We start from the raw sequence: 26,974 nt of genomic DNA on the forward strand, positions 1-26,974 counted from the left end.
GTGTACAGTATATTATCTGTATATCATATGCATGTGTACAGTATATTATCTGTATATATCGTACAATTGTGTACAGTACATTATCTGTATATCATATGCATGTGTACAGTATATTATCTGTATATATCGTACAATTGTGTACAGTACATTATCTGTATATCATACGCATGTGTACAGTATATTATCTGTATATCGTACGAATGTGTATATTATCTGTATATAATCTATGTATTTTAAATTAAATAAAATAAAATATAAGCCAGTAGTATGGCAAAAACTGTAGAGCGAAAATTAACATAAAAATAACCCAAATAAACAAATGAACGAAAAGAAAGAATAGACATAAATAGTAGCCAGGAAACCCTTATATAATTTCAAGTTTTAAATCCAATTAACAAAAACTGTACAAATTTTAGGATAATGCCAATTACATATAAATTTAGTGGTACCCCCCCCCCCCCCCCGAGAGGTACCAGTTCCGAAAGACGTGAAATATCACCAAAAGAGGGTTAAAGGAACTACCAAACGATAACAAAATCAAAATAAATTAAAATAAAATAGACTGACCATTATGCCCCATATCGACAGAGGACCACGAGGCCAATAATGGTCATGGAATCGCTGCATTTCAATCGCTATACAAATCGTCGCCATGGTGAAAAGATTGAAGTACCAATTCACCCTCCCTCCTCCGATCGATCCACCAATGCAGAGGATTTGCACGGCGGTGGTCCTTATGCAGCGAAAAATAAACTATAGAACAGACAGCACTCTAGAGCAGAGCCACACCACTGACATACTGTAAGCTGAATCAGCTTATATAGAAGAAAAAAGGAAAATAGATGGTGACACAAGCGTTGCTAAATTAGCATATCGACCCATTACTATTAAATTATATTAAACGTTGACGAAAGTTAAATTATAATAAAATGAATAAATAATCCATTTCCATCAGTCTATTTCCCCGAAAATGGAGTAAGTATATCCCAATGAAACTAAATTGTCTTTAACCAGAGCAATACGCAGACACATGAGTCCCTAACAAGCCCCAAGTTTTATTGGTCCCTAGGCAGTTGTGTTTCTTTCAAATGATGGAATTCATCTATTAATGCACTAAGTTTTAATTTGAAATTGGTATGCTTCTTACATCAGGAACAAAGAAAGGAATTCAGTTGAGCTAGAATTATCTACTAGACTTACCTTGGAATACATACTATAGGCTATATAAGTAATGAACTTGGGATTTGCCTATGGCCATTTCAGTCTGAGTCACATTGTTGGGTGATGCATTTGTAGTAGCCATTATTAACCTCGTGGTGGTGGCATCCAAAATGTAGCAAAAACCGACAGATTTCCAACTTTTGTTTTAATTTTTAGAGAATATATTTAATTTTTGGGCATTTGCAGCTTGGAGAATGGCCAAGTAATTTATTCTCTCTCTTGCACGTTTTTGATTTGTGTTCCTTTAGTGTGCTACTGATAGTATATAATTTATAAATAATTTAACATATAGATAAAAATGTAAAGAAATTTAAAGATTTTTATTTTTACAGAGTTTAATTATTTTAATTATTGTTGGATCATCAAATGTCATAGCATGGATTTGGTTTTTTGGTGTTTTTTTTTTTTTTTTTAGGAGCATTAGCAACTAAGGCCATATTGCTCCGGTGCGGTGGTCATTCCCTGACCTTTCCGCATGCTCCCTATTTGGTGGTGATGGGCTCGAACCCCGGTCTAATCAAGACGCTCGTGCTACGCACTGCTGCTACTTCCCACCTGGCTACGGAGGCGCCTCATAGCATGGAATTGATTGACAGTGACTGTTTTGGGATGTTGGAAGTTATATGAATTTAATGCTGACAGGCAAAGCAAACACTCGTATTTTCACAACTACATGTGACTGAAGTATAAAAATCTTGTAATTTTTTTTTTTTTTAAATATGCATCTGTATTCATCAGTGATTCAGTTCTGGAGTATACACTTCAGATTTTTCTTCTTGTGACTGGAACTTTCAGATTAGCTTTGTAATTTTTTTTTTTTTTTTACAGGCTATTATCATCTTTGTTCCTGTACCCCAGCTACAAGCATATCACAAAATTCAGACCAGACTAGTTAGAGAACTGGAAAAGAAATTTAGTGGAAAACATGTTGTTTTTATTGCAAAAAGAACGATGCTAAGGAAACCAACACGAAAAATGAAAGTTAAGAATAAACAGAAGAGACCTAGAAGGTAAATTTTTCCTAACTCTTAATTTACATATTATGATGTACTTAAATGTTAAGATTTTGGAATATATCTGCAAAGATTAACAAATGCTACTACAAATTATTCCTCAGTATTTTAATTGTTCCTTGCTCCAGCGAATATTAATACAAATATTAATATTAATAAAAAATATATTGGTAATGTGCTGCTTGCTGAAGATTAATTTATTTTTTGTGAGTACTGTTTTTCCCAGATATATCAGGTGTCAGACACCCTCATAACCCTTTAGTAGGGTGATATTTCAGCAATTATGCAACAGATAGTATTGAGACAAAATGGGCTAGGTTAACCAATGTTCATGGAGCAGATAGAATTTAAGCATGATGGAATACTTGAAATTTTGTCTATCTGCATTGTTCCTCACAGGAATGTAGAATTTGATAATGTTTTTAGTTTTGTCTAATAAAGAATGGAATAGAATTTGGAAAATAATAAAAAGGAAAGTGGGATGTTGCTAGGGCTTTGAAGTGAAAAAACTCATATTTGTATATGTTGGGGCAGGTACGTTACACATTTTAAATGTTTGGTGTCTAGTTGCAAAGTCTTGCACCTAGTCACCAAACAGTGATAAACATTAAACATGTGTAAATGGTGATATTTCTGGATTCACTATGGAATCTTATCTTTGGACAACTTGAAAGGGGTGGGGGATAAATTCTAAGTTTACTGGAGAGTAGCTGCTATGGTTTACGCTGATAAGCATGAAACGCTCAGCAGGAATGAATAAGGGATAAATAAACTGCTTTAATATGCCTTTTGTTTCATATATTGGCATTAGCATGTTTGTACACTTTTTCTGTTACAAATCCAGAAGATAGTTTTATTCAGCATAGCTGCCTCTGCATTTATCTTGGAAGTTATGTTTTTTTTTAACCATTCTTCAACTTATCATCTTTATTGATTTTCTTTCTTTTTCGCACAAAAAAGTGTAGCTTCACTATTAAAATTGGTTTTTGAAACATTCTGTGAATTTGTGCACGATATTTTGTTGTTCATTTCTAATTAACAATTGGTCTTCAGCTGTTCTAGTATATCTTGCATCAAATAGGTGGAAAGTGCAAAACAAAATTGTAGAAATATAATGTTAAACTGCATTTTCTTTATATATATATGGGGCAAAGCTAAATTTTATATGAAAATGTCTGTCTAAGATGACCAAGAAATATGATGCAGTGTTTCTTTAGCAACATTTTCTGCATCCAGTATTATGAAATCTGGAAAATGTAACAATGTTTGCTTTGTGTAATTTATTTAGAAGTGATTTTTCAGTTTCAGGCATTGGAAAATATGATATTATCCGACGTTTACAATTGTCAGACACCCTCACTGGAATAAAATACTGTTTAATTTAAGAAACAGTTCACAACCCTTCAGTAAGGTGATATTTCTGCAATTATGCAATAGAAGATAGCATAGAGAGAAAAACAAATTTATTTAGAAATTTTTGAAAATTTCCGACAAAATGGAATTTTATTTAGATGTAATTTTTCAGTTTCAGATGTTGGGAAATATGATATCATCAGACATTTAGAGACAACTAAACATGCATAGTGTTATGCATGCTGATTTCTTATTCAGCAAAGGTAAAGAAAGCCAACACGAGAACCACAGCAAACTTCGGGAAATGTACTGGACAAACTGGTAAACAGATGGTGCATTTTATCAGGTGTGGCAGTAGAAGTTGATAACGATGTATTGATTAGTTTTTTCTCATTATTAAAAGCAGATTATTGGAGTTCATGAATGTAATGCCGTCATGGCTGAAATTTACGTACAGGTACACCCTCCAGACTGCCTCATTCTTAAGGTGTCTATTCCCATTTCCCACTGTTTTAAAATTGGAAAATGACTACTATAGATGGTGCATGTTATTAGCAGTGTCATTAGAAGTTTTCCTGTTTTAAAACAGCTGAAGGTGGGGGATGGGGTAAACACCCTCAAACTGAGGCAGTCTGGAGGGTGTACCCGTAAGTAAATTTCAGCCATGAAAACACTCATCAACTCCGATAATCTGCTTTTAATAATGAGAAAAAACTAATCAATACATTGTTATCGACTTTCATGGGTTCAGCACGCTGAATTCTGATGGGATCCTTCCACTTGTTCAGATTACGAACCTAAGGGGGCATAAATTCAAATTAAGAAAAGACAGATGTAGAATAGATGTGCGGAAATTTGCCTTTAGCCAGCGGGTGGTTAATTGATGGAACAAACTTCCATCTGTCGTTGTGGAAGTTGATAGGTTGAATAAATTTAAGGAGGAACTGGAGAGGCATTTGGAGGGAATGGTGTGATTTTTTTTTTTTTTTTTTTTTTGGCTGATGCTGCATAAGCTCATACATTTGCTTTCTTGCATCACATGCCACTACTACTACTACTACTGATAACACGCACCATCTGTTTACCAAGAATGCAGGGAGAAACTGCGGTAGCGGGAAACCAGTTTGTCTAGTAAGTTTCCAAAAGTTTGCTGTGGGTCTCGTATTGGCTTTCTTTACCTTAGCTGCTTATTCATATAGTTTGTCATAAATTTTCCTCAGAGCTGTGCTGATTATAGTGTGTACTTTAGAAATGTAGTTTGTGAAAAAATAAAAACAGAAGGCGTTGCTAATAAAATTGGACAGAGAGGGAAAGTAGTAGTAGTGATGTAATGGCTTTCAAAATGGGCCGTTTTTGATTTTTACAGGTGACAGTAATCAAAATGATTCCAAGCTGTATGCCATTACGCAACCTTTTCTAACAAACAAAGAGAGAGAGAGAGCGAGAACAAAAGAGTTAAAAGCTGCTTGCTCTCAGTGTCCATTTTGGAAGCACCCTACAAGGTATTGGGCATTTTTTGACCAACCTAAAAGCGTATGGGATTTCTTGAGAAAACTATCTCGTACTTAGTGTTGAAAGTAAAAATACTCCTGTTATGGTAGTAGTCTTGAAAACTGGAGTAGCAAGGGTATTAAAAGAGGGAATTGAACACTTGTAGTAATAGGCTGTCCCTCTCATCTAAATAATATGGAAACTGGTTAACTAATCATGAAATTGTTGATTTGTGTGTTACTGGTGAATTGGGATATTTTTCTCTAAATTCAGCTCTAGTGTTCTGCATATGGTGCTATGTGATATTGTCACTGTTGTAGTCTTGTAAGAGTAAGAAGTGTGTATGGTACCAAAACGAGTGAAATTTGGTTTTTCACTTCGGGTTGCACAAATTTTGAATTGCTTTGTTGAAATGTTGTACCTTTATTGATTTCTGCCTCTATTGTCAGATTTTGGTTAAGTCTTTTCAAAATAAGAAATTATGGAGGAGTTATCTAATAAAAAATTTTCAGCCTTTGGATTTGCATTTGAAGAAGTTAAAGAAGAAATTTTTTTTAGATTTAATACTAAAAGTAAATCTATTCAAACAGTGCATTGAGTAATAAGCCTTTCTCCACGCATTTCTTGGGCTGAAGCTTGCACCTTCATTGACTCTTTACCATTGTAACAAGATGTTTTCAGCGCTTGGGTTATGGTCAGTATGCTAAGCAGTTGGGTTATGGTCAGTATGCTAAGTTATACTAAGCAGTTTTGCACACACAACTCTCCATCTTGTGTCACTGTGCCCAAACAATACTGGTGTTTGCAGACAACCAAAATAAAACCGAGCCTCCATGTTTAATTAGCTGTAAACATCGAAGAAAGGAGCTTCATCATTCCATCAGAGATGTGCATTGCCCTGAATACCTAAAAGCACTAGAACTGACATGTTCTAGAATCAATAATTAATAATTTCAATTTATCCTCTTCTTCACTATCTCCTGCTTCACAGTTCCTCACAGTAATTCCCAATCTACTCATGGATCTCTTAAAATATTACAGATAAATAAATGTTCATAAAACCAGAACTGTCAGTGATTGAAATTAGACACTGCTTTTGAACAGTCAATTGATGTTACACTCATTTAAGAACCATATTATATTAAAGGAAAAGAAAGTCTTTTCTTCTTTAGACAGAGTTATACAGGCCAATTACGATCATCTGAGATCGGCCATAATGATTTTTAACATTTCATTAGATATAGCTGTAATTTCTAGTTTATGCACCCAATTTATAACCTGTATTTATATTACTGTATTTATGTTGCACTTTTGGCTTTACATATATTTTTTCCATCTATTTTGCTCCATGTGCTTGCTACCTTTGAACCCATGGTACTCTTGGTTTAGTTTGTCTGTTGATACACGAGGACAACTTTTGGATGATTTTGTCCTTCATCACAATTTTGTTATTTTGAATGAACCTGATACCTTTTTCAAATTCCCTTGGCAGCTCAAGCATTGGTGTCCCTTTGGCTTCCTTTAACATGACTCATTTTGTAGGTTTTTGGAATGTCTTTACAGACTCGACGTCTGATCATTGTGCTTTAGTCTTTCCCCTTAATATTCCTTCTTCCAGTTTCCAACAGCTTTAAATAAAATTATCTGATATTTCTACTAAAAAAAAGTTTCTTGGGAAAATTTTTTCTCAACCTTGTCACACTTATTTTGCCGACTTCTGACATGTTAAATCTTCCGATCTTCCTGATTGTAACAATTCCTTCCAAAATGCAATAATTTTGGCAGCTACTAAAGCCATTAAAAAGAAAGTTAAAATAAACATTACTACTCCCTGGTGGAACCAAAATTTAACTAATTTACATAAATTGGTTCATAAGTGCTTGGTCCCTGACCAGTGTTGAACAATTTCGCCAGCAGTATGTTGCTTAAATGTGGATTATTACAATAATACAACAGTAATATCAAAAACTTCTAGAACTGTCTTGACTCCTACCTTACAAGTATTGTCTGGTTCCATGCCTCTTGACTTATTCTTAGTTTTTTTTAGGATTTTGCTATTTCATTAAAAAGAATATCCCTCTTGCCTTTGATGGCATTCAGATTGATCGATCTAATGGTCCGAAAAGAGAAAAAAAATTAGGGTCTTCAATATTCTTATGTCAAGGTGACAGCAATGTTGGATTGACTCCCCTAAGGGTCAAGTCACTAAATCTTTTATCAGTAATTTTAATTTTGTCAGTAAAAGTACGTTGAAATGGTTTTTGCCAAATCTGTATTTGTGTTTCCTTCTTTTGGGGCATGGAAAATGCGAAATTGTCCCTATTTAATCTTTCTGATTCCAATCTTTATTTTTGTCACTTTTTAGATGATAATCCTGTGGAAGATCTCTCCAGTCACAAACTTATAGGACCTTTAAATGTGGAGTATTACAATAATACAACAATAATATCAAAAACTTCTAGAACTGTCAACTCCTGCCTTACAAGTGTTGTCTGGTTCCATGTCTGTTGACCTATTCTTAGTTTTTTGAGGATTTTGCTATTTCATTAAAAAGATTATTTCTCTTGCCTTTGATGGCATTCAGATTGATCAATCTAATGATCTGAAAAGAGAAAAAAAAATTAAGTCTTCAATATTCTTATGTCAAGGTGACACCACATTGGATTGACTTCCCTAAGGGTCAAGTCACTAAATCTTTTATCAGCAATTTTAATTTTGCCATTAAAAAATGTATGTTGAAATGGTTTTTGCCAAATCTGTATTCGTGTTTCCTTCTTTCAGGGCATGGAAAATGCGAAATTGTCCCAATTTAATCTTTCTGATTCCAGTCTTTATTTTTGTGGTGAGGTTGAGACTTTGCCACATTCTGTTTATTCTATTTACATGTTCTATTTATGATGATTTTTGTCAAACCCTTTTTTCTATCACCGGCATAATCTTACAAAATCATGAGTCCATCTTTCTTTTAAACTAGGCTAATTTTATTGCCTTTCAAAATTTTGCTTTTTCCACTTTTCCTCATCAAAAGTCACTTATGTGATGTGAGTAGTGGTTTTTGACTTCCTATAAATAAAGCCGTCCTAATTATTGTTTATTTATTTTATTATTATTGTTTATTTATTTTTATTTTATTTTATTTTTTATTTTTTCTGTTGTAAAATAAAATAAATTTCATCCTTTAGGGCAGACAATTTTATTGCCTGAGGTCCACCATGTTTTGCACTTAGTTGTGCCGCATCTCCTTGTGATGTAGACTGGCACTGGGCAGGCTTTCCAGGTGATTGCCCTCCTAGTGGCAAAGGTGGTTATGGTCCATAAACAACACCTCAACACACACACACACACACACACACACACACACATACATGCTTGCAACCCAAAGGTTGCGAGTTTGAATCTCATCTCAGGCTTGGATCACAGTAGAAAATGCAAAAAAACTTGGGAGGTGCAATATGGCCACAGAAGCCGATGCGCCAACAACAACAACAACACACACACACACACACACACACACACACACACACACACACACACACACACACACACACACACAGTGCAAATACCGGTAAGTGTTGCTGATACCTACTAATATTACATTACCTCCAGTAGGTGTTGAATTCTGCCCTTGAGGGCAGAACAATGATTTGAGTACCTGAGGTCCACCACATTTTGTGCTTAGTTGTGGCCCACCTCCTTGTGATGTAGACTGGCAGCGGGTAGGCTTTCCAGGTGATTGCTTCCTTGTGGCAAAGTGACCAGAAACAGGGAAACAATGCAGCACACACACTGCACAAACGTAACATTGGGAATCATTCCAGTCGCATTGAGTGGTTTCATTCTATGCATTGTCATGTTGTTCTCTGACTTAGCATGCTTTATAGTATGCTCGCATGATGAACGTATTCATTTTGCTGCTCCAGTTCATGCTTTGGTTCTTTCTTTCTTACTTCTTGTGCAGTCACTATTGCAGCTGCATAGGACCACTTCCAGTTGGTTGAATTAGATGACCTTGCGCTTCCCTGTGGTAGCTATTTGCTCCACTATCTTTCTTACGACTGTCTCTGACCTTTTGAATTGCCCACTCTGCCTAAGGCCTAAACACGAGTTACTTTAACCTGCACCACATTCGATGCAGTATGTTCAAAATTTCTACTTATAATATTCATCCAACTGTGGAGCTTTTTGCATCCAATAGTGGGTGATAGTTATGTGTGAGCAACATTAGATGGCACCACTCATCCCTCAGACATCACTTTGTAGAACGGTAGTAACTTCTAACAAGTATTTCAGGAAGAGAATAGAAGTGGTATGAAAAACCATACGAGCACTTTAATTAATCACTAGTGAGTGATGGCACTGATGTTTGTTCAGAACTGAAAAAGACAAATTATGAACTTCTCGAGCCAAAGAACTTCTGGTGCAGGCAATACTATGTAGTCCATGCATGCAGGCTGATAACTAGGTAAGTTATTCTCACATGTAGTAAGGCTGTTCATGTTCTTCTTGTTTGACTTGAATAAAGTATTTTGCTTTTTCCTTCTAAGTATTTATGACAGTGTTTGGAAATCCGAATGTAGCCTCATTTGGATATGCCTCATATAAATTTACTGAGTTCATTACTCCACAATGTGTTGAATAAATTTGTTAGACCAGCGGTTGTTAAATCATCCATTTCTAAGTTGATTACATAAGCAGACTAAATCAGAAAGATGATTACTTATCAGCAAATAATGGCAATATTTAATACAGTGGTTAGTCATTGCTAGGATGTCAAGTAATGAAGTAAAATATGTGTTATTTCTTTGATAGTTATTTTTCTGAAATGTTTTTCTGCTCAGATTTGAATTGATGTTATAGCTTGGACCCAGCATGGGTTTGTTAAGGGGAAGTCTTGTCTGACTAATTTGATTGGATACTATGATGTAGTCACAAAGGAACTGGATGCAAAGAATAACTTTGATATCATATATTTGGATCTTAGAAAAGCCTTTGACACTGTTGCACATGGAAGACTTCTGCACAAATTGGAGCAGTGTGGCATTGGAGGCAAATTGCTGCTATGAATAAAGGGATGGTTGAGTGGGAGAAGACAGAGTGGTAATCAATGGACACTGCTCTTCATGGACTAATGTTATTAGTGGAGTTCCTCAGGGTTCAGTGTTGGATCTATTGTTGTTTTCTGTATTTATAAATGATATTGATGATGGTATATCAGGCTTAATGTCGAAGTTTGCAGACGATACGAAGGTTGGCAGGGTTGTTAATGACACTAATGACAGTACAATGCTGCAACAGGATCTGGAAAAGTTGAGCAGATGGGCTGAGAGGTGGCAAATGAAGTTTAACATTGACAAATGTAAAGTACTACATATGGGAAGCAGTAATCCCAGAGTAACGTATCAACTCTGTGGTGTCACACTGACAGTGGTAGAGAATGAAAAGGACCTGGTGGTAATTGTGCAGGTATGAAATTCTCTGAGCAGTGTAGACGGGCTGCAAGAGTAGCTCATGGTGTCTTGTCAATGATAAACAGGAATTTTTCTAGCAGGGATAAGGAGGTGATTATTCCCTTGTATAAGGCAATGGTCAGGCCACACCTTGAGTACTGTATACAGGTCTGGAGGCCTCAATTCAAGAAGGATGTAGAGCTGCTGGAACGAGTACAGAGAGGGGTAACAAGATTAGTGAATGGAACAAAGGGTTGCTGTTACGAAGAAAGGCTTAAGTTTTGCAAATTACAGTGTCTGGAGACTAGGCACCGGCGAGGTGATCTGATAGAGGTGTATAAAGCCTTGAATGGTTTGAGCATGCTCAATGCTGATGGGATTCTTCCTCTTGCTCAGAATAATCACCTGAGAGGGCATAAATTCAAATTGAGGAAAGACAGACGTAGGATAGATGTGTGGAAGTTTGCCTTTAGCCAGCGGTTGAATGCTGGAACAAACTTCCATCTGTCGTTGTAGGAGTTGATGGCATAAAAACAGATTCAAGGCAGAACTTGACAAACATTTGGAGCGAGTGGATGGGTGAAATAAGGGTTTTTTTTTTTTTTTTTTTTTGGCTGATGCTATATAAGTTTGCTTTCTTGCATCATGTGCCTATGCTAATGATATTAGACTACAGCAGTGATTTCTTCCACCCCAAAAAAGTTAATCGAACTAGTTCATTGTATATAATTATTGATCATTATTCATGATACATTTCTAGTATTTCTATAGTTTATCTATGCATGGTATTGAGGCAATCTGGCCACGAAATGCAGATCTGATTTTCATCAGTGCATATGTTTATTTTGTGTTGTTCATATGCCATTGTATTATTCATTTCACTTACATCATTAAACCACATAAAAATTTTATGAATAGTTTGTGTTTTTCATTAATATTTGCTTATGTCAAAGTTGTATGAGAATTTGCTGCTATGTGGTGAAACTAGTAATTTTTGATTGTAACCATTGTTATTTATGGATAAGTGGTTCAGGGAAATGGTTTATAGGAATTATTTTGCATTTGCCAAAGTGATTTTTATAAAAATGCATGAATATATTGAATTTTAAGTTGTGTGTATGTGCATGTGTGATAAGGGTGTCCAGGGTTGTTGGCCTGACTCTAATGCAGCTTTGATAGGATGCTTCACAGACTTATCTATGATCATTGCCTCACTTCTCTTCTCCCCTCCCTCACCCCCAGTGTTCATAGCATATTTAGGCCTCTTAGGCACACTATTTATTTATAGAAACCTATTAGTAAATGAGTGAAAAATAAATAGAAAGTGAACAGAATTGTCATTTGGAAAATACAAATATACAATAAGCCTTTATTTTACTGGTTTTCACTATTAAATTCATTTTCAAAATATATTGTTTAGAAATACAGACAGAGTTTAAAATAAACAGTTGTAATAAGTAAAATCATGTAATATAACATTAAAGTGCTGCTATATTATTTATTGTGTGTGTGTGTGTGTGTGTGTGTGTGTGTGTGTGTGTGTGTGTGTGTGTGTGTGTGTGTGTGTGTGTGTGTAAATTATTAATATATGTTAATGGCCCATTATTCTTGGTAACTTGGATGGATAGAGAGCATAAGAATATAAGAGATGTATGCTTTAATAGCAAGAAATTTTATGGAGAATTATATATTAAATTTCAGCCGAACTTTAACAGCTGTTCACGATGCAATTCTTGAAGATCTAGTGTTTCCAGCTGAAATTGTTGGCAAGAGAATCCGTATCAGATTAGGTGGGTCACGCATAACTAAAGTTCACCTGGATAAGAACCAGCAGACAAACATTGAACATAAGGTGTGTATTGTGTAAAATTTTAACTTTTATAATATTTTAAACATTCTGATGCAGTTTCTCCTTAAAGAAATCAAGGTATGAGCTGTTTTCATCTGAAATTGTTAAGGGAATCCTTATCAGATTAGTATTAGCTGTGTATTGCACAGAAATCACACGTTTTTGCTGCACTATCCAAAAAATAATAATAACACAGTAAACTCTTTAAAATTCAGTACTCTTGGAAATGCCTGATTTTTAAAATTTTCTGGATATTAGAGGGTATACCTAGTAGTTGAGTGGTTATAGAGGATCACATTTCACTTAATATAAGTTCTTAGCAAAGCTTATTATCTTAGTACTCACCTCTAGATCCGTATTGGTTAGGGTTAAATTTACATAAAGGAAAGTAAAGAGAGTAAAAGTTTTTACTTTTACTCTCTTTACTTTCTTTTATGTAAATTTAACCCTAACCAATACAGATCTAGAGGTGAGTACTACGATAATAAGCTTTGCTAAGAATCTTAATAGATAATCAACAGTACTTCAAGCTTTCAGCTGTAAAATTAGTCACTTATGTGTGTGCGTGTGCGTGTATCATGGTGGCTGCAAGGCAATAACCCACCTCCACCTTTGTTCTCTGTGATGGTGCAGAAACTCTAGTCCAATTTGCTACCAGGGAGCAGCCAACACCTGGGCAGCTGCCTCCTGGCACCCTTCCCCAGGCACGATAAGCTCAGCCTGGGTCTACTATCCTATATGTGCTTATGTGCACAAAATCCCACACTCACCAGAGGTAGTGCAATACCGGTGGGTGCCAGCAATTCAACTCCCGGGTTGCCCAGGCCTGGGAGCCACCAAAAAAAAAAAAAACTAGTGACATAGTTACCCATAGTAGTACCACTACCTATTTTTAGGTAAACATGGCACTCAATGCTTAAATTATAGCAATTTAACATTTATCACTACGTAAATCCCCGAATGGTTTTCTCCATGCCTATACGCCATATATTTGCTTACTGGTCATGGTGCAATAAAGGCGAAACTAACAACCTTTGGCCTAGAGGAGGATCCAGTGTTCTCCTGTGGAGAAACTGAGAACTGGGATCACCTCATGCATGAGGTGATCCCAGTTTCTCCCTCAGTTTCTCCCTCTACGATTGCCTCCTGCCAACTCATCACAAAGCTGAGTTATATACCAAAAGGCAAAGAAAACCACTTACGGGATACTAAGGAAGAGTATTAAGCTCTCACCAACTATGCACAGCAGCATTTCTTGAGGAGAAGACGATTAATCACAGCAACGTGATAACCCTCTCAACTAATGGCGCCTCCGTAGCCAGGTGGACAGGAGCACCAGGGCGTAGCACACGCTTCTTGATTAGACCGGGGTTCGAGCCCATGCCCACCAAATACGGAGGATGTGGAAAGGTCAGGGAATGACCACCGCATATCCCCGGAGCAATATGGCCTTAGTTGATAATGCTCCTAAAAACCAAATAACAAGAACAACTCTCAACTAATTGAACCCTGTGACCCTGATGGTACTGGAACAAGGCAGGAAAACTTGTTCAGCATTACCATCATTGATGCTCCAAAGATGTCACCTACCAAAGACAACTACCAAGTGAAGAACTAGTCCAGGAACCCCCATCAAAATGTTCCAAAATCTGTGAAGAGAGAGACAACCTACGACAAAAGGTTCATATACTACTGGACTTGACTCTCACGGATGTGACCAATAACCCAATCTTCTAAATGAACACTTCAACCGCACGGACTGACAACACCACCAGCATGCCACTAGATGTCAACTGGCATTCTGAATCGGGTGCCCTAACTCAGTTCACTTTAAACCCCCAGGAGACAGATAGGTTTCTGTCTCCTACCCCTCCTTGCCACTCCCCTTTTCTGGGGTTGCCTTCCCTATCATTCCGATACTTCTATCTGTTCCCCCCTTCTTCAGTCTTCACCCCTACTCTAACTGAATATATACATTTTTATATATATATATATATATAGGCCCTTGCCACTGAAATCTTAGGAAATTAGGTAGCAGGGCCTGCCAGAGTATTTACTTCTAATGTGATCCCTCTATGCCTGACCTGCCTTCTCGGCGGGGCAAAGTGTGGGCAATGAGGGGGGGTGGGGTTCCACTAAGGGCCCAGTGACTAAAAGGTCAGAGGAACAGCACAGCACTACACCACACAACATATATATATACCTTAGACTTTTTAAATCTCTGGCCTTCACTTTGTTCTGTGTTTCACAAACAGTACACAGCGTGGAGATGGGGGGAAACCCCTGGGGCCATTAGACAATGAACATTTTACACTTTTTACTTAAATACTTATTAAGTTTACTCATAATAGTGCCGAGTCCAAACAAAGCCAGGAGTAGCACCAAAACCAGTATAGCTTTTAACATTACATTATATGCACTATTTACAATATAAACATTTAGTTTTTGCCAAGGACCATCTCAGGCAAACACAACAGCAACCAACATAGCATCTTACGTTTAATATCTTCTCCCAAACTTAAGGATTCTTTACAAGTCCTAACCTCAGACCATGTACTTACACAAAATCATAGCTGTAGTGTAATTGTAATTAGTACATGCTTGCTTCAGTCTCCAAAGTGATTCAGATGTGTTCAATCATCATCAGCCATTTTCAATCCACTGCAGGATGAAGGCCTCTCCAGCAACTTTCCAGTTCCTTCTGTTTTGAGCACTGGCCATCCATTTACTACTCAAAAACTCATGAATTTCATCTATCCATCTCCGCCTTTGTCTTCCAGGTTTTCTTCTAGCTCCTCTTGGGTACCATTCTGTTATTTTCTTAGTCCATCTGTCATCATGTCTTCGAGCTATGTGTCCTGCCCAAGACCATTTTAGTTCTTTAGTTTTGATAAGAATGTCCTTTACTTGAGTTTGCTGCCTAATCCATGTGTTTCTCTTCTTATCTAACAGTCTGATTCCCAATATAATTCGTTCCATTCTTCGCTGTGTAGTTCTTAGCTTCTCTTCCATTCTTTTGGTGAGTGCCCAAGTTTCACTTCCATAAGTCATGGTGGGGAGTATACATTGATTCATTATTTTACGTTTCAGACAAACTGGGATATTGCTCTTCAGTATGTGACTATATTTCCTGAATGCTATCCATCCAAAATTTATTCTTCTCTTGACTTCCAGCCATTTATCATTATTACAGCTAATAACTTGTCCCAGATAAGTATATGACTTCACCTTTTCAATTACTGCTCCTTCAATCATTATTTCCCTTTCCGTGGCATACTTGTTCATCATTACTTTTGTTTTAGCCATATTCATTTTTAGTCCAAAATCCTTACTAACTGTGCATAACTGATTAAGATTTTCCTCTAATTCTTTGGGATCGTGGCTTATGACCACAATGTCATCTGCAAATCGTAAATGGTTTAGGTACTCTTCGTTCACATTGATTCCTTTCTGCGACCAGTCTAATCTTCTGAAAGCTTCCTCAAGGGCAGCAGTAAACAGCTTTGGAGATATTGTGTCTCCTTGTCGAACTCCTTTCTCGATTTTAAATTTGCTACTGTCTTTGTCTAGTCTAATAAAGGATGTAGCACTCTCATATATTTTCTTAGGCGCCTCCGTAGCCAGGTGGGCAGGAGCGGCAGTGCATAGCACACGCTTCTTGATTAGACTGGGGTTCAAGCCCGTAACCACCAAATACGGAGGATGCGGAAAGGTCAGAGGAATGACCACCGCATATCCTCGGAGCAATATGGCCTTAGTTGCTAATGCTCCTAAAAACCAAACAATAACAAAAAAAACAACTCATATATTTTCTTCAAAATCATAATATATGGAGTATCTATGCCTTGTCTTTCCAGTGCCCGAAACATTGCCTTATGCTGTATGGAGTCAAATGCCTTTTCATAATCCACAAATGCCAGGCATAATGGTGTTTTATATTCATTTGCTTTCTCCATTAGCAGTGATATTACGTGAAGGTGATCCATAGTTGAGAATCCTGTCCTAAAGCCAGCTTGCTCTTTCGGTTGATTCTCATCAAGTATTCTTTCTAATCTGTTAGTAATGACCCTTGTGAACAACTTGTAGATATGGGATAACAAGCTAATTGGTCTATAATTTCCAATTTCTGATTTATCTCCTTGCTTATGCAGCAAAACTATGATTGCATTATTCCACTGCTTAGGCATCACACCTTTTCTAATGCACTTTGTGAAGAGCCTTGCCAGTTTTTGTGTTATGTCTCTTCCTCCCAATTTTAACAACTCTACAGTAACTTCATCTTCCCCCGGGGCTTTCCGATTCTTCATTTTCTTCAATGCATGTTCTACCTCATCGGGAAGAATATCGGGTATGTCGTATGTGTTGCTACTTTGCAATCCATCTTCCCCACTGCTGGTATCATTCCCTCGCTCCTTGTATAATTCTCTATAGTAGTCTTCTGCTATTTGAATTATGCCTTCTCTGCTGTTTATAAGTACACCATCGCTATTCTTCAGTTTCAGTATCATTTGTCTTTCTGTATTACTGCTTCTGGCTGCTGATTTAAATCCTTTGTTTTCCCTTAATGCTTGTTCTACTTTTCTTGTGTTAAATCTTCTTATGTCCTCTCTGAGTCTCTTTCTAATGGCTTTGCATAACTCAGTATACTCAATTTTCTCCCTGTCAGTGTTTTTCTTGCTCTTCATTTGTCGTCTTTGGTTCATCATGACAAGTGTTTCTTGACTAATTTTTTCTTCTTTGGATTTCTGTTTCCCTATAGGTTTCTTGGGCTTTATCACTTCAATAGGTAATATTAAAAAAAAAATGTGTTCAATAGGTAATATTAAAAAAAAAAAAAAAAAAGGCAGAAAGTTCGTTTGTGTCTCCAGTTTTTTCTAAAACAGCAATGTTGATAGTATACAGAACCGTTGAATGCATTTTGCCTGAAGTCCATGTCCAAGAAATCACTGAATAGAGTCCTAGTCACATCAGATCTAGAAATCACACCCGTTGTTTTATACTGTGGTTCTAGGTTAGGTGAAGTATCAGAATTTATTATAAACCAGAAGTCTTAATTTTCAAAAAACAGTCTGAAGAATATGAGTTTTTAATTAAATATCCTATGTTGGAAAATATACTGAGTTTGTGTCACTGTCAACATCTTCATTTCCAAATACTCATTTTCTTATCTTCTTGTAAGTGTGGCATCTATGTCCCAAAGCTGATTTCCATCTATTACTCTAGATTTTCAAGATCTATTAAATAAATTGTCTAGTAGTTTGAGCTCTCAGCTCAATTCTCTTCTTGAAAGCCAAGGTGGAGAAAATATGTAGTGCCTTGAAATTAGTTTTAATTTCCACAAGTATGTTTACATTCGCCTCCGTGAGATCTGGAACTGCAGTGAAGTAGGGCCAATCTGGCCTGTGAGTATAATAGGCAATGGAAAAGTACGTAATCCCACTTCTCTAAGCCTCTGCAGGTGCAATAAGGATCAGATTTCAGTCCTCTTTCGAAGAGCTTAGAACGGAGTGAACCATGACCTGTGAGTAAATAAGATGCAGTCATAGAGGGTGAAAACCACAGGGAAACTTGAATCTTTGATACAAAATAATTTGTATCAAAGTTGTGTGATAACAAGGGGCATCATACCCCCTAACACCTGTAAAGCATTATTAGATACTGTTCTAGGAGCATAGTTGATAGCCAAAAGAACAGAGCATTGTAAAGATATCAGTTTGGTATGTATTTTCACTTTGATAACATTTCTGAACCATGCACTGGCGGCATAAGACACGATCGGTAAGAATATTGTCTTATAGTATAGTGAAAGGGTTTTCTTTGTCAACCTCCATTCTTTTTTAGAGATTCTGACCATGGAGTAAATGAAGTTGCTGATTTTTTCTAACAGTTTTGATGCATGCTGCAAGAATGATAATCTGTCATCCAGTGTTACACCTAAATATTTGTTGCTTGACGCATAGGGAATTTGAGAGTTGTTTATTAGAACTTTTGGAGGTCCGTTGTAGGCCAAACGAGTTCGAAAAATCATAAAATTTGTCTTGCTGGTAGAGATTTTTAGTTTATTCACTTGTGTCCGAGCCAAAGATTGTCCAGGATGGGTTAGATTTGCTCTTCAATTACCCTCCTTGACCGCCTTTCCATTCCAATAACCAGATTGTCGGCATAAGCTATTTTGAGGTGTCCTCGTGATCTTTGACCAGCCACTGGTCCAGCACTGTGTTCCATAGGAGAGGCCCCAAGACTGACCCTTGGGGGCATTCTCTGGAAATAATTGAGGAATAGTTAAGTGCCCTGCCCAGACGTTAATAATTTATCATGGAAGTAAGATCTGATCACTCGACAAATGTAGTTGTCACAGTTAGTCACGCAATGACCTGAGGGTGCTTCCCACCCTAGTGAGTCGAAAGTGCCCTCGAAGTCAATGAACAGCTAAACTTATTAGCATCTGTAAACATTTAAAACATCCATATAACATGGTTATCTTGTACTTTCTTGTGTTTTTGTAGACAGCAGGATTTAAATTTCATGCATAATGCAATAGTCTTAATTCTTAATTAAGCATAAGAAACTTGCCTTTATAATAAGTTGCCCCTGGTATTGAACTCCTTTCAACAGATTAGCTTTAGCCATGTTACAGCTTTGAAAACTGATTTTGTATACTACATGGCTGCTCACATTGAATAGCTTCTTTACAACTGTTTTGTCTTAGTGTTGCCACTAGACACAACCTGCTGTGTAATAAAGGATCAGTTCTAAAATAGGATGTCATAGCCATCTCATCTTTTGAACAAATGGTTGATTAAACTTTTAGTGAGGCCACCTGTTTGAAAGTAGTGCAAAATTACCAGACTGACATGCTGCCAAGGCAAGTTTTTTTTGTGAGAATTAGACTATTGTTGCATTACCACAAAGTTTAAATCTTGTTGGCTGCAAAAGCAGATTAAGGAAAAGATAGTCCTCCAAGTATCTTATGAAGAAAGAAAGAAATGTCACTCTTCTTTTGCATGAATTAAATACAAAGGCGATCATTAGTATGAGTGCACATTGCTTTCCTAATCTTTCAAGATTGTAAAATATGCCCTAATTTTAAAGAATTCTGGGTTGTAAAGTCCCAGGTTTTACAGAGTTTACTGTAAACATAAAAAAATGTATACATAATAATAAAAAAATATATAGAAAATAAACTATTTATTGTTTCACTGTTGTAGTAACTATCCATTTGAAAATCCCATGTCATCAGCCTCAACTGATACCATGGGGAGGCAGTTTATTTCAGTAATGAACAATTCACTGGCTAAAATAAAATTTTCTGCAATCCAGTCCAAATCTCTTTCCCTGTAATTTTAATTCATGGCACATAGTTCTGGAATCATTTATAACTGACGATTTCTCTTCATTTTGCTATTTCTTCTTGGAACTGTATAGAACTCAATCATGCCTGATTGCCAAACTCTTAGTCTAAATATTCAGTTTTTTCTCATACGACGGGTGCCCTTTTTCAGACTGCTTCAAGAAGCTCAGTGTCTTTCTCTTTTTTTTTTTTTTTTTTTTTGTTTCTTGTTTTTTGGGTATTTTTTTTGGGTTCTCACAATTGTCTTGAACATTATAATTATGATCTCTGTAACTCTGCACACAAACATTCAATAAATTGCACCAACCTGCATTTTAAGAAGAGTTCCCTGATGTTTTACTGCTAGTAAGAAATGTGAACTTCATTTTTAATGGAAAATTGACAAGTTACTTGAAATTTGCCCCATCTTGTCAGAATTTAACAAAATAATAATAATAATATTGGCGGAGGTGCTTCTGGTTTATTTTGTATATTTCTCAGTTTTACAAAAACAGGTTATTTTTATATAAAAATACATAAAAACAGTATAAATCCTATTGTAGTTTTAAATCTTTTCCACCAACCTTATGTAGAAATAAAACACAACGAAAACGAAAACTGGAATCTTGATAACTATATATTTATAATAAATTATATTTGCCTGTATTTACAATAAATTATATTTAACTTTACAACTAAAATATATAAAATATACATTAAAATATACTGGGTTAAGTATATTTTAATGTATATTTTAAATATTTATATATATATATATATATACATTAAAATATACTAAATTAAAAGCGATAAAACCATAGCTTTCGAAGGCTCCTGCCTTCTTCAGCGGTATTTTCTTTGTTCTGCGGTGCATCTTTAAATACCAGCAGGTTCACGGTACTCATTACGTGTTTCGTTCCCACGTGTTCCATTCTCTTGTGTTATGGATCCGGAAGTGGATCATATGGAACCGTTCATCCCTTCTGAGGAAAATAGCCTCGAAGAGGATGGATCTGCATTCCTCTATCTCTATTAATGTTCACTGTGGAACACATCCGCAAACTCTCGAGCCACTTGTGGTCCCAGAACTTATGTGCCCGATCGGTGATAACAGCATCGTCTGGGGAGATCTGGTGCTGCTTCTCCCAAAAATGCTCGGCCATGGCGGACTTACCATACTCCGCATTTCTTATTGCCTTAGTGTGCTCCCTCAGACGATCTTTGAGACGGCGTTTTGTTTCCCGTACATAACACTCCCCACAATCCGGACATCTAATACTATATACGACCCCACTTGCATTCTCTTTTTGAATGGGGTCCTTTACTTGTGACACGATTGTGTGCAGCCTCCGCCCCGGAAGCTGCACACAACGCATCTGATAATTTCTTAGTACTCTAGTTAAATGCTTGGTTAGACCGGGATAGTAGGGAATGTATGCAGTGGATACTGGCGTAAAAGATTCGCCTCTCCTCTGATTTCCTTTAATATATTTTTCTATAATCCACTGAGGGTAGCCACATTTTGTAAGATCCATCGTGACACGTTCATACTCCTATCTTCCTATCCTCGGAGGTACTACAGTGTGATTTTGCCCTGTCAACTAGTGTTCTAACCACACTGTTCCTATGATGGCTGGCCTGAGCTGAATTGTAGTGCGAATATTGACCTTTACACATCGGTTTCCTATAGACCTTAGTCTTTAGTTGTTGGTCTTCCCTACAGACCAACACATCTAGGAACGGCAAAACGCCTCCTCCTTCTACCTCCGAGGTAAATTGTATGAATGGGGAGAAGCCATTTAAAATATTCAACACCTGATCTTCACTTCCCTTTCGAATAATTGAAAACATATCATCCACGTATCTTTACCAGGGATGCATAGGGAGAACACTAACATTAAATATTCTAGCCTCGATCTCCTCCATAGCTAAATTAGCTATAATTGCGCTAATGGGGGAGCCCATGGCTGTACCGTTAACCTGCTTATGCATAGTATTATCAAACACCATAGTGGTGCTTGAGAGGCATAATTCTATACCTTTCAGAAAGTATCAGTTATCATGCTCATAATTCTTGGTTGTACTCAAACATATAGATTGTCTTTGGCATAAAGGACATTTTACTAAAAATATTTACACATATCTCTGTTTATACCATTCGAGTATGAACACCAGAAAGATGTTTGAGAATATAGGAGTTCACTATCAAACTGTATTATACAAAAAGTTATTTCCTTCTGATGAATGGGTTTTAACTGGTAACAGATTTAGCACTTTCGTGACCCGCTAAGTAAAATATTAGTATATTCACTATCCTTGAGAAATAAATGGAAACAACAAAATGTCTAAATAGCAAGAATAATTCTTATGTAAAATGGAAAGCGTGTTCCTACAGTTTAATGAGTGATAATTTTACTTGGAGCAGAAACAGAATTAGATCTTTGTTCACTGTTTTATACTAATATTAACTTTGCTGATGTTAGGATGCCCAAGAAGAGCCAGGGAAGTAAAAATTATATCATCCTGGTTTTTATAGTCAAGTCCCAGAAATATCCCAATTTTCCTTCAGAATTTTTTTTTTCCATTGTGAAAATCTTGTCACACTACATAATTCAGACCTTTGGTCATTCTGTTTCTTTGTAAGGTGATGTAGCAACAACAGCAGTCACTGATGAAGTGGTAAGAACATACCACGAAATGTATGATTACCATGTGCGCACAATTTCCAATTGAAAATAAACAGGTATTACATCTCATGTAGGTTAAAGGTGTTTTATTCCTTCTTTAATATATAAAAAAACTACTTTCACCTGCATAACTTGTAATTGATAACGAATTTGGCAAACTTCCTAATTCTATGCTAAAACTGACGAAAAAGTTGGACAGATTCAGAATATAAAAGAAAATAAAAATAACCTATTCCTACAAGGATAAAAATCCATTGAACAAATTCAAGCTAAAGTGTCGATAGCATACATGTATATTTTTTGCCATTATACTGATGTTATTTAAACTTCTTTATAAAGCGTATGCATTGCACCTTTTCTGGTTTTCCTAGAACAATTTATGGAAATTGAGCCTTAGTATTAACCAGTGTGTCAGGAAGCCCAAGGCTTCCTTGCACCAGTCAAAAAAAAAATAATAATAATAATAATTATAAAAAATATAAAATAACAGTTGACTCCCTCCTTACATACAGCTGACCTTTGAATTTCCCAAAGCTGTCAGCCAACCACCTATGGAGGCAACTTATTCCAGTAATTAACAACTCAGTGATATTTGCAACAAAAAACCCTTGCATCACCTTTGTTCAAATGTATCCTGTCTCTACAAAATAGATTCTATTACCTACAAGTGTGACCCACACTTCTACCTGCATATGTAAATCCCTATTTTTCTGGTGTTACATAAGGTTTGCTTTCCTTCTGGATTTTAGTCAAAGTTTGCACACTGTTTTCCAAATATACACATTTTATGGTTTGCAGACTTAACAAAAATAATTTATCAATGCGGACTCAAATCCACCCTTAGGTGACTGGAGTCCTACATATATATAGATACACTGAGAGGATAGAATTTATGGGATACCAGGTTCCTGGGCAATGCGACGCTGCCTTCCCTCTCACTAGTGGATGAACCCACTGCTTGACAGGTATATAGATACACTGCATTCACGTAGATGGTAATTCAAGGTTAGTATGGATAAACATCGTGAGTTAACTGACTTTGAAAGAGGGATGATAGTGGGTGCCCGATGCATGGGTCACTCTGTCGCGGAGGTGATACAGAAATTGCACTATCCCATTGTGACAGTATCAAGAGTGTATTGGGAATACTCCATTTCCAGAATAACATCTCATTGTTGACAGCGCTGTGGGCGCGAGAAAGGTGGTGAATAAACATGGCCATTGACATCTGCCTCGCATTGTTTCAGCCAACCAGAGAACGACAGTGGCACAAATCACTGCCGACTTCAACAAGGGAGGTGCCAGAAATGTCTCAGCCAAGACCATCAGGTGATCATTAGCTGCAATAGGTTATGGGAGCTGCCAACCCACCAGAGTCCCATTGCCAACACCACGACACAGGACTCTATGCCTCAGCTGGGCGAAAGAACATTGGCACTGGACCTTGGATGATTAGAGACGGGTCTTCTGGTCTGATGAGTCTCATTTCCAGTTATTTCGAGCGGACAGGAGGATGTGTATCTAGCAGAAACGGCATGAAGCTATGCACCTGTCATGTCAACAAGGAACTGTTTAGTCAGGTGGACGGTTGGTAATGGTCTGGGGCTTGTTCAACTGGCACACGTTGGGACCTCTGGTACATCTAGATGCATCTCTGAATGGCCCAGGTTATGTGTCCATCCTTGCAGACCACCTGCATTCCATCATGGTCATCGTGCACCTGAAGTCAATGGACTCTTCCAGCAAGACAATGTGCCTCCCCACAGAGTCATGGTGACTGCAACATTTTTTGAAGAGCATTCCGCAGGTTTTACCACTATGGAATGGCCTCCTAGTTCACCAGGCATGAACTCTGTGGAGCATCTTTGGGATGCTGTGGAAAGGTCCATTTGAGCTTTGGATCCTCCACCCAGGAATGCAATGGAATTATGGACAGCAGGCATGGTTGGAAATACCCGTGAACGTTTTCGTGAACTAGTGGACTCAATGCCTCGCCATGTGACTGCCCTTATTCTGGCAAAAGATGGCCTACTTGTTATATATATATATATATATATATAGCACAGAGAACAAGGTATCTTAGTAAAGTAAAATCCTATTACAATGATCTTTGGTAGTGGGGTTCACAAATAATCATTTTGCTGTTTCAAAATTTTGTGCTAATGAATATGAAAATTATTTCAAAGGAATCATTATTTGTTCAAATAAATTTGGCTGTACTTTTGAAATGCAGTATTAGAAATAGTAAATTACTGCTTTTACTTAAATAATGACTTTAAAATCAGTGATAAATAAATAAATGTGAAATATGTGTACTGCAAAAATAAAAATGAATTTTTTCCAGAGAGTATCATTGAAGACATTATTTATAAGAAATATCACATTTATTCAGAAATATAGTACAGTAGATACAACGTATTGTTACATTTCACATATTAGTATGTAATTTTTCAGTGGTAGGGAGATTCCACTCCAGTCATATTCAGGTTATGAAGGCATATTAAAGGGAAAAAGGTTATTCCGACTCTTTTTTTTTTTTTTTTAGCAGGTAAAAGCAGAGGTTGCAGTACACAGTTATGGCCCTAACTTTCTTACATTTTTTGTAAAATGTCTAATGTACATTTTCCTCTCTCCGTTTTACTTTCATTAATTGTGCAGCTTTTCTGAGAATTGATTTTGAGTGTTGTTTTCTTCAGACGTTTTAGAAAATTATCAATTTCTGTCAACTTATGTATATCATGCAAGGAAGGAATTAAACTTATTTTGCATTAGTCAAGCCCTAAGTCTGTCACAATTTGTTGATTGCTAAAAATAGTTATATGTTGTTTTAAGTAGACCCACTTTACATATATCACTCATAACTTAATAAAAAAAGTTTGAAGGACAGTGGGAGAAAATGTGATATTGACATTAATGCATTGTGAAATACAGTTTAAAGATTATTGCACCCTTGATTGATTGGGAGAGGTATTTTTTGAATTGCACAATTTTATGTCTAATGTACATTTTCCTCTTTCCATTTTACTTTCATTAATTGTGCAGCATGTCTGAGAATTGATTTTGAATGTTGTTTTCTTCAAACGTTTTAGAAATTTTTCAATTTCTGTATATGAGGCAAGGAAGGAAGCAAACATATTTTGAATTAGTCAAACCCTAAGTCTATCACAATTTGTCGATTGCTAAAAAAGAAGTAACTATCCAGTTCTATCTTGAACTTTGCCTTGGCTGTTTGGGAGACAGCTTATTCCAGTGATTGATACATGCTTCCTGAAGATGAACTTCACGATCCTCTCTTACTTCCCAAAATTTTACATTTGTCTCCTTGTTCTAGTTTCACCTACCAGTTCAAAAATTCCTCCCTTGTTCATTCTTTTTTATTCCTTTAAAAACATTAAACTCCTATCAAATTGGCCCCACAGTCTAGTCTCATATTCTGCAGTTTGCATATTCTAAGGTGAGTCTTGTAAAGACAGCCCTTAACATTCACAGCCAATCTAGTTGCCCTTCTTGGGACCTTCTCTATAAGGTTTTTGTCCTTCAGGTGAGGCTTCCAATTCTGAGTACAATATTCCAAATGTGATCTTGCCATCATTTTATAAAGAGTAATAATGACATCCTTTTGTCCTTACTAGAAAAGATCCTGTAGTTCATTGATAATATCCTGACTCTTCATGGGAAATTTCATGTGTTCTGTATTGTAATCCTTAAATCTTTCTCATTCTGAACCTTGAACTACATTTAATTTGATGTAAGTTATGCAATTTTGAATTAAAAATTAATCTATTTAATTTTGTTTAATATCAAACTCGATTCCTTGTTGAGACCTTTCAGATGTATGACATGTATTTGTAGATGAAAGACTGAAGGGTACGATCATGGAAGAACAAGATGTTTTGATGGTGTATATCTTTATTGGTGATTTGGAATTAAAAAAAAAAAAAAAACATTATCATGAATGCACTTGTGAAATTAACTTCTTTCATTATAAAGTTCTGCCTTCAGTAATGTACTATATATTTGATTTCTTTTTATTATATTTTTTACAGATTGACATTTTTGCTGCTGTATATAAGAAGTTAACTGGAAAGGAAGTAACATTTCAGTTTCCAGAACCTTTATTTTAAAATAAGAGTTATAATGTACTCGTGAAATAAAGATATATGAGTGTTAGTGTTTTGTTAAGGTGAAAATTATAAATTCAGTGATTATAAATACAAATTCTGAAGTACTTATTTGAAAATATTTAGAAACATTAATGGTTAAATTAAAATATGAACCCATAGAACTTAACTTATTGAATTGTCTGCAAGTTTTAGTAACTAGCATTGTGGAAGGAGTTTATCTACATTGAATCAAGATGTGTTCTTTCTTCATGGTTTCCCTACCAGAAACTGATTTTCTTCTACAGAACAGCTTTGTCACCATTCATAGGATATATGTAATATACAGATACTACACACCAACTCTTCATGTCCTTAATGCAGTCTTTTTTAAAACAGCCCAACAAATTAAAAAAAAAAAAAAAAAAGTGTTCCCTTTGAGGAGCTAATACATTACTCTATGGGGTGTGTGGCAATAAAGTT

General features: G+C 36.3%; 1 protein-coding gene across 1 annotated transcript in view; it reads left to right on the top strand.

The window, feature by feature from the left end:
• LOC150080987 (small ribosomal subunit protein eS7-like) overlaps nt 1-26,561 on the top strand; it is a 66,467-nt gene extending 39,906 nt beyond the window's left edge. Inside the window, exons 4-6 of the mRNA XM_090381087.1 lie at nt 2,050-2,231; nt 12,227-12,377; nt 26,438-26,561. Of these exons, the coding sequence (XP_090237213.1) occupies nt 2,050-2,231; nt 12,227-12,377; nt 26,438-26,515 (411 nt within the window). The 3' untranslated portion in view covers nt 26,516-26,561. The remainder of the gene's footprint in view (nt 1-2,049; nt 2,232-12,226; nt 12,378-26,437) is intronic.
• The last annotated feature ends 413 nt before the right edge of the window (nt 26,562-26,974 follow it).

The sequence above is a fragment of the Mastigoproctus giganteus genome, chromosome 9 (genome assembly GCF_048544385.1).
Source record: "Mastigoproctus giganteus isolate SK-2022 chromosome 9, ASM4854438v1, whole genome shotgun sequence".
NCBI lineage: Eukaryota > Metazoa > Arthropoda > Arachnida > Uropygi > Thelyphonidae > Mastigoproctus > Mastigoproctus giganteus.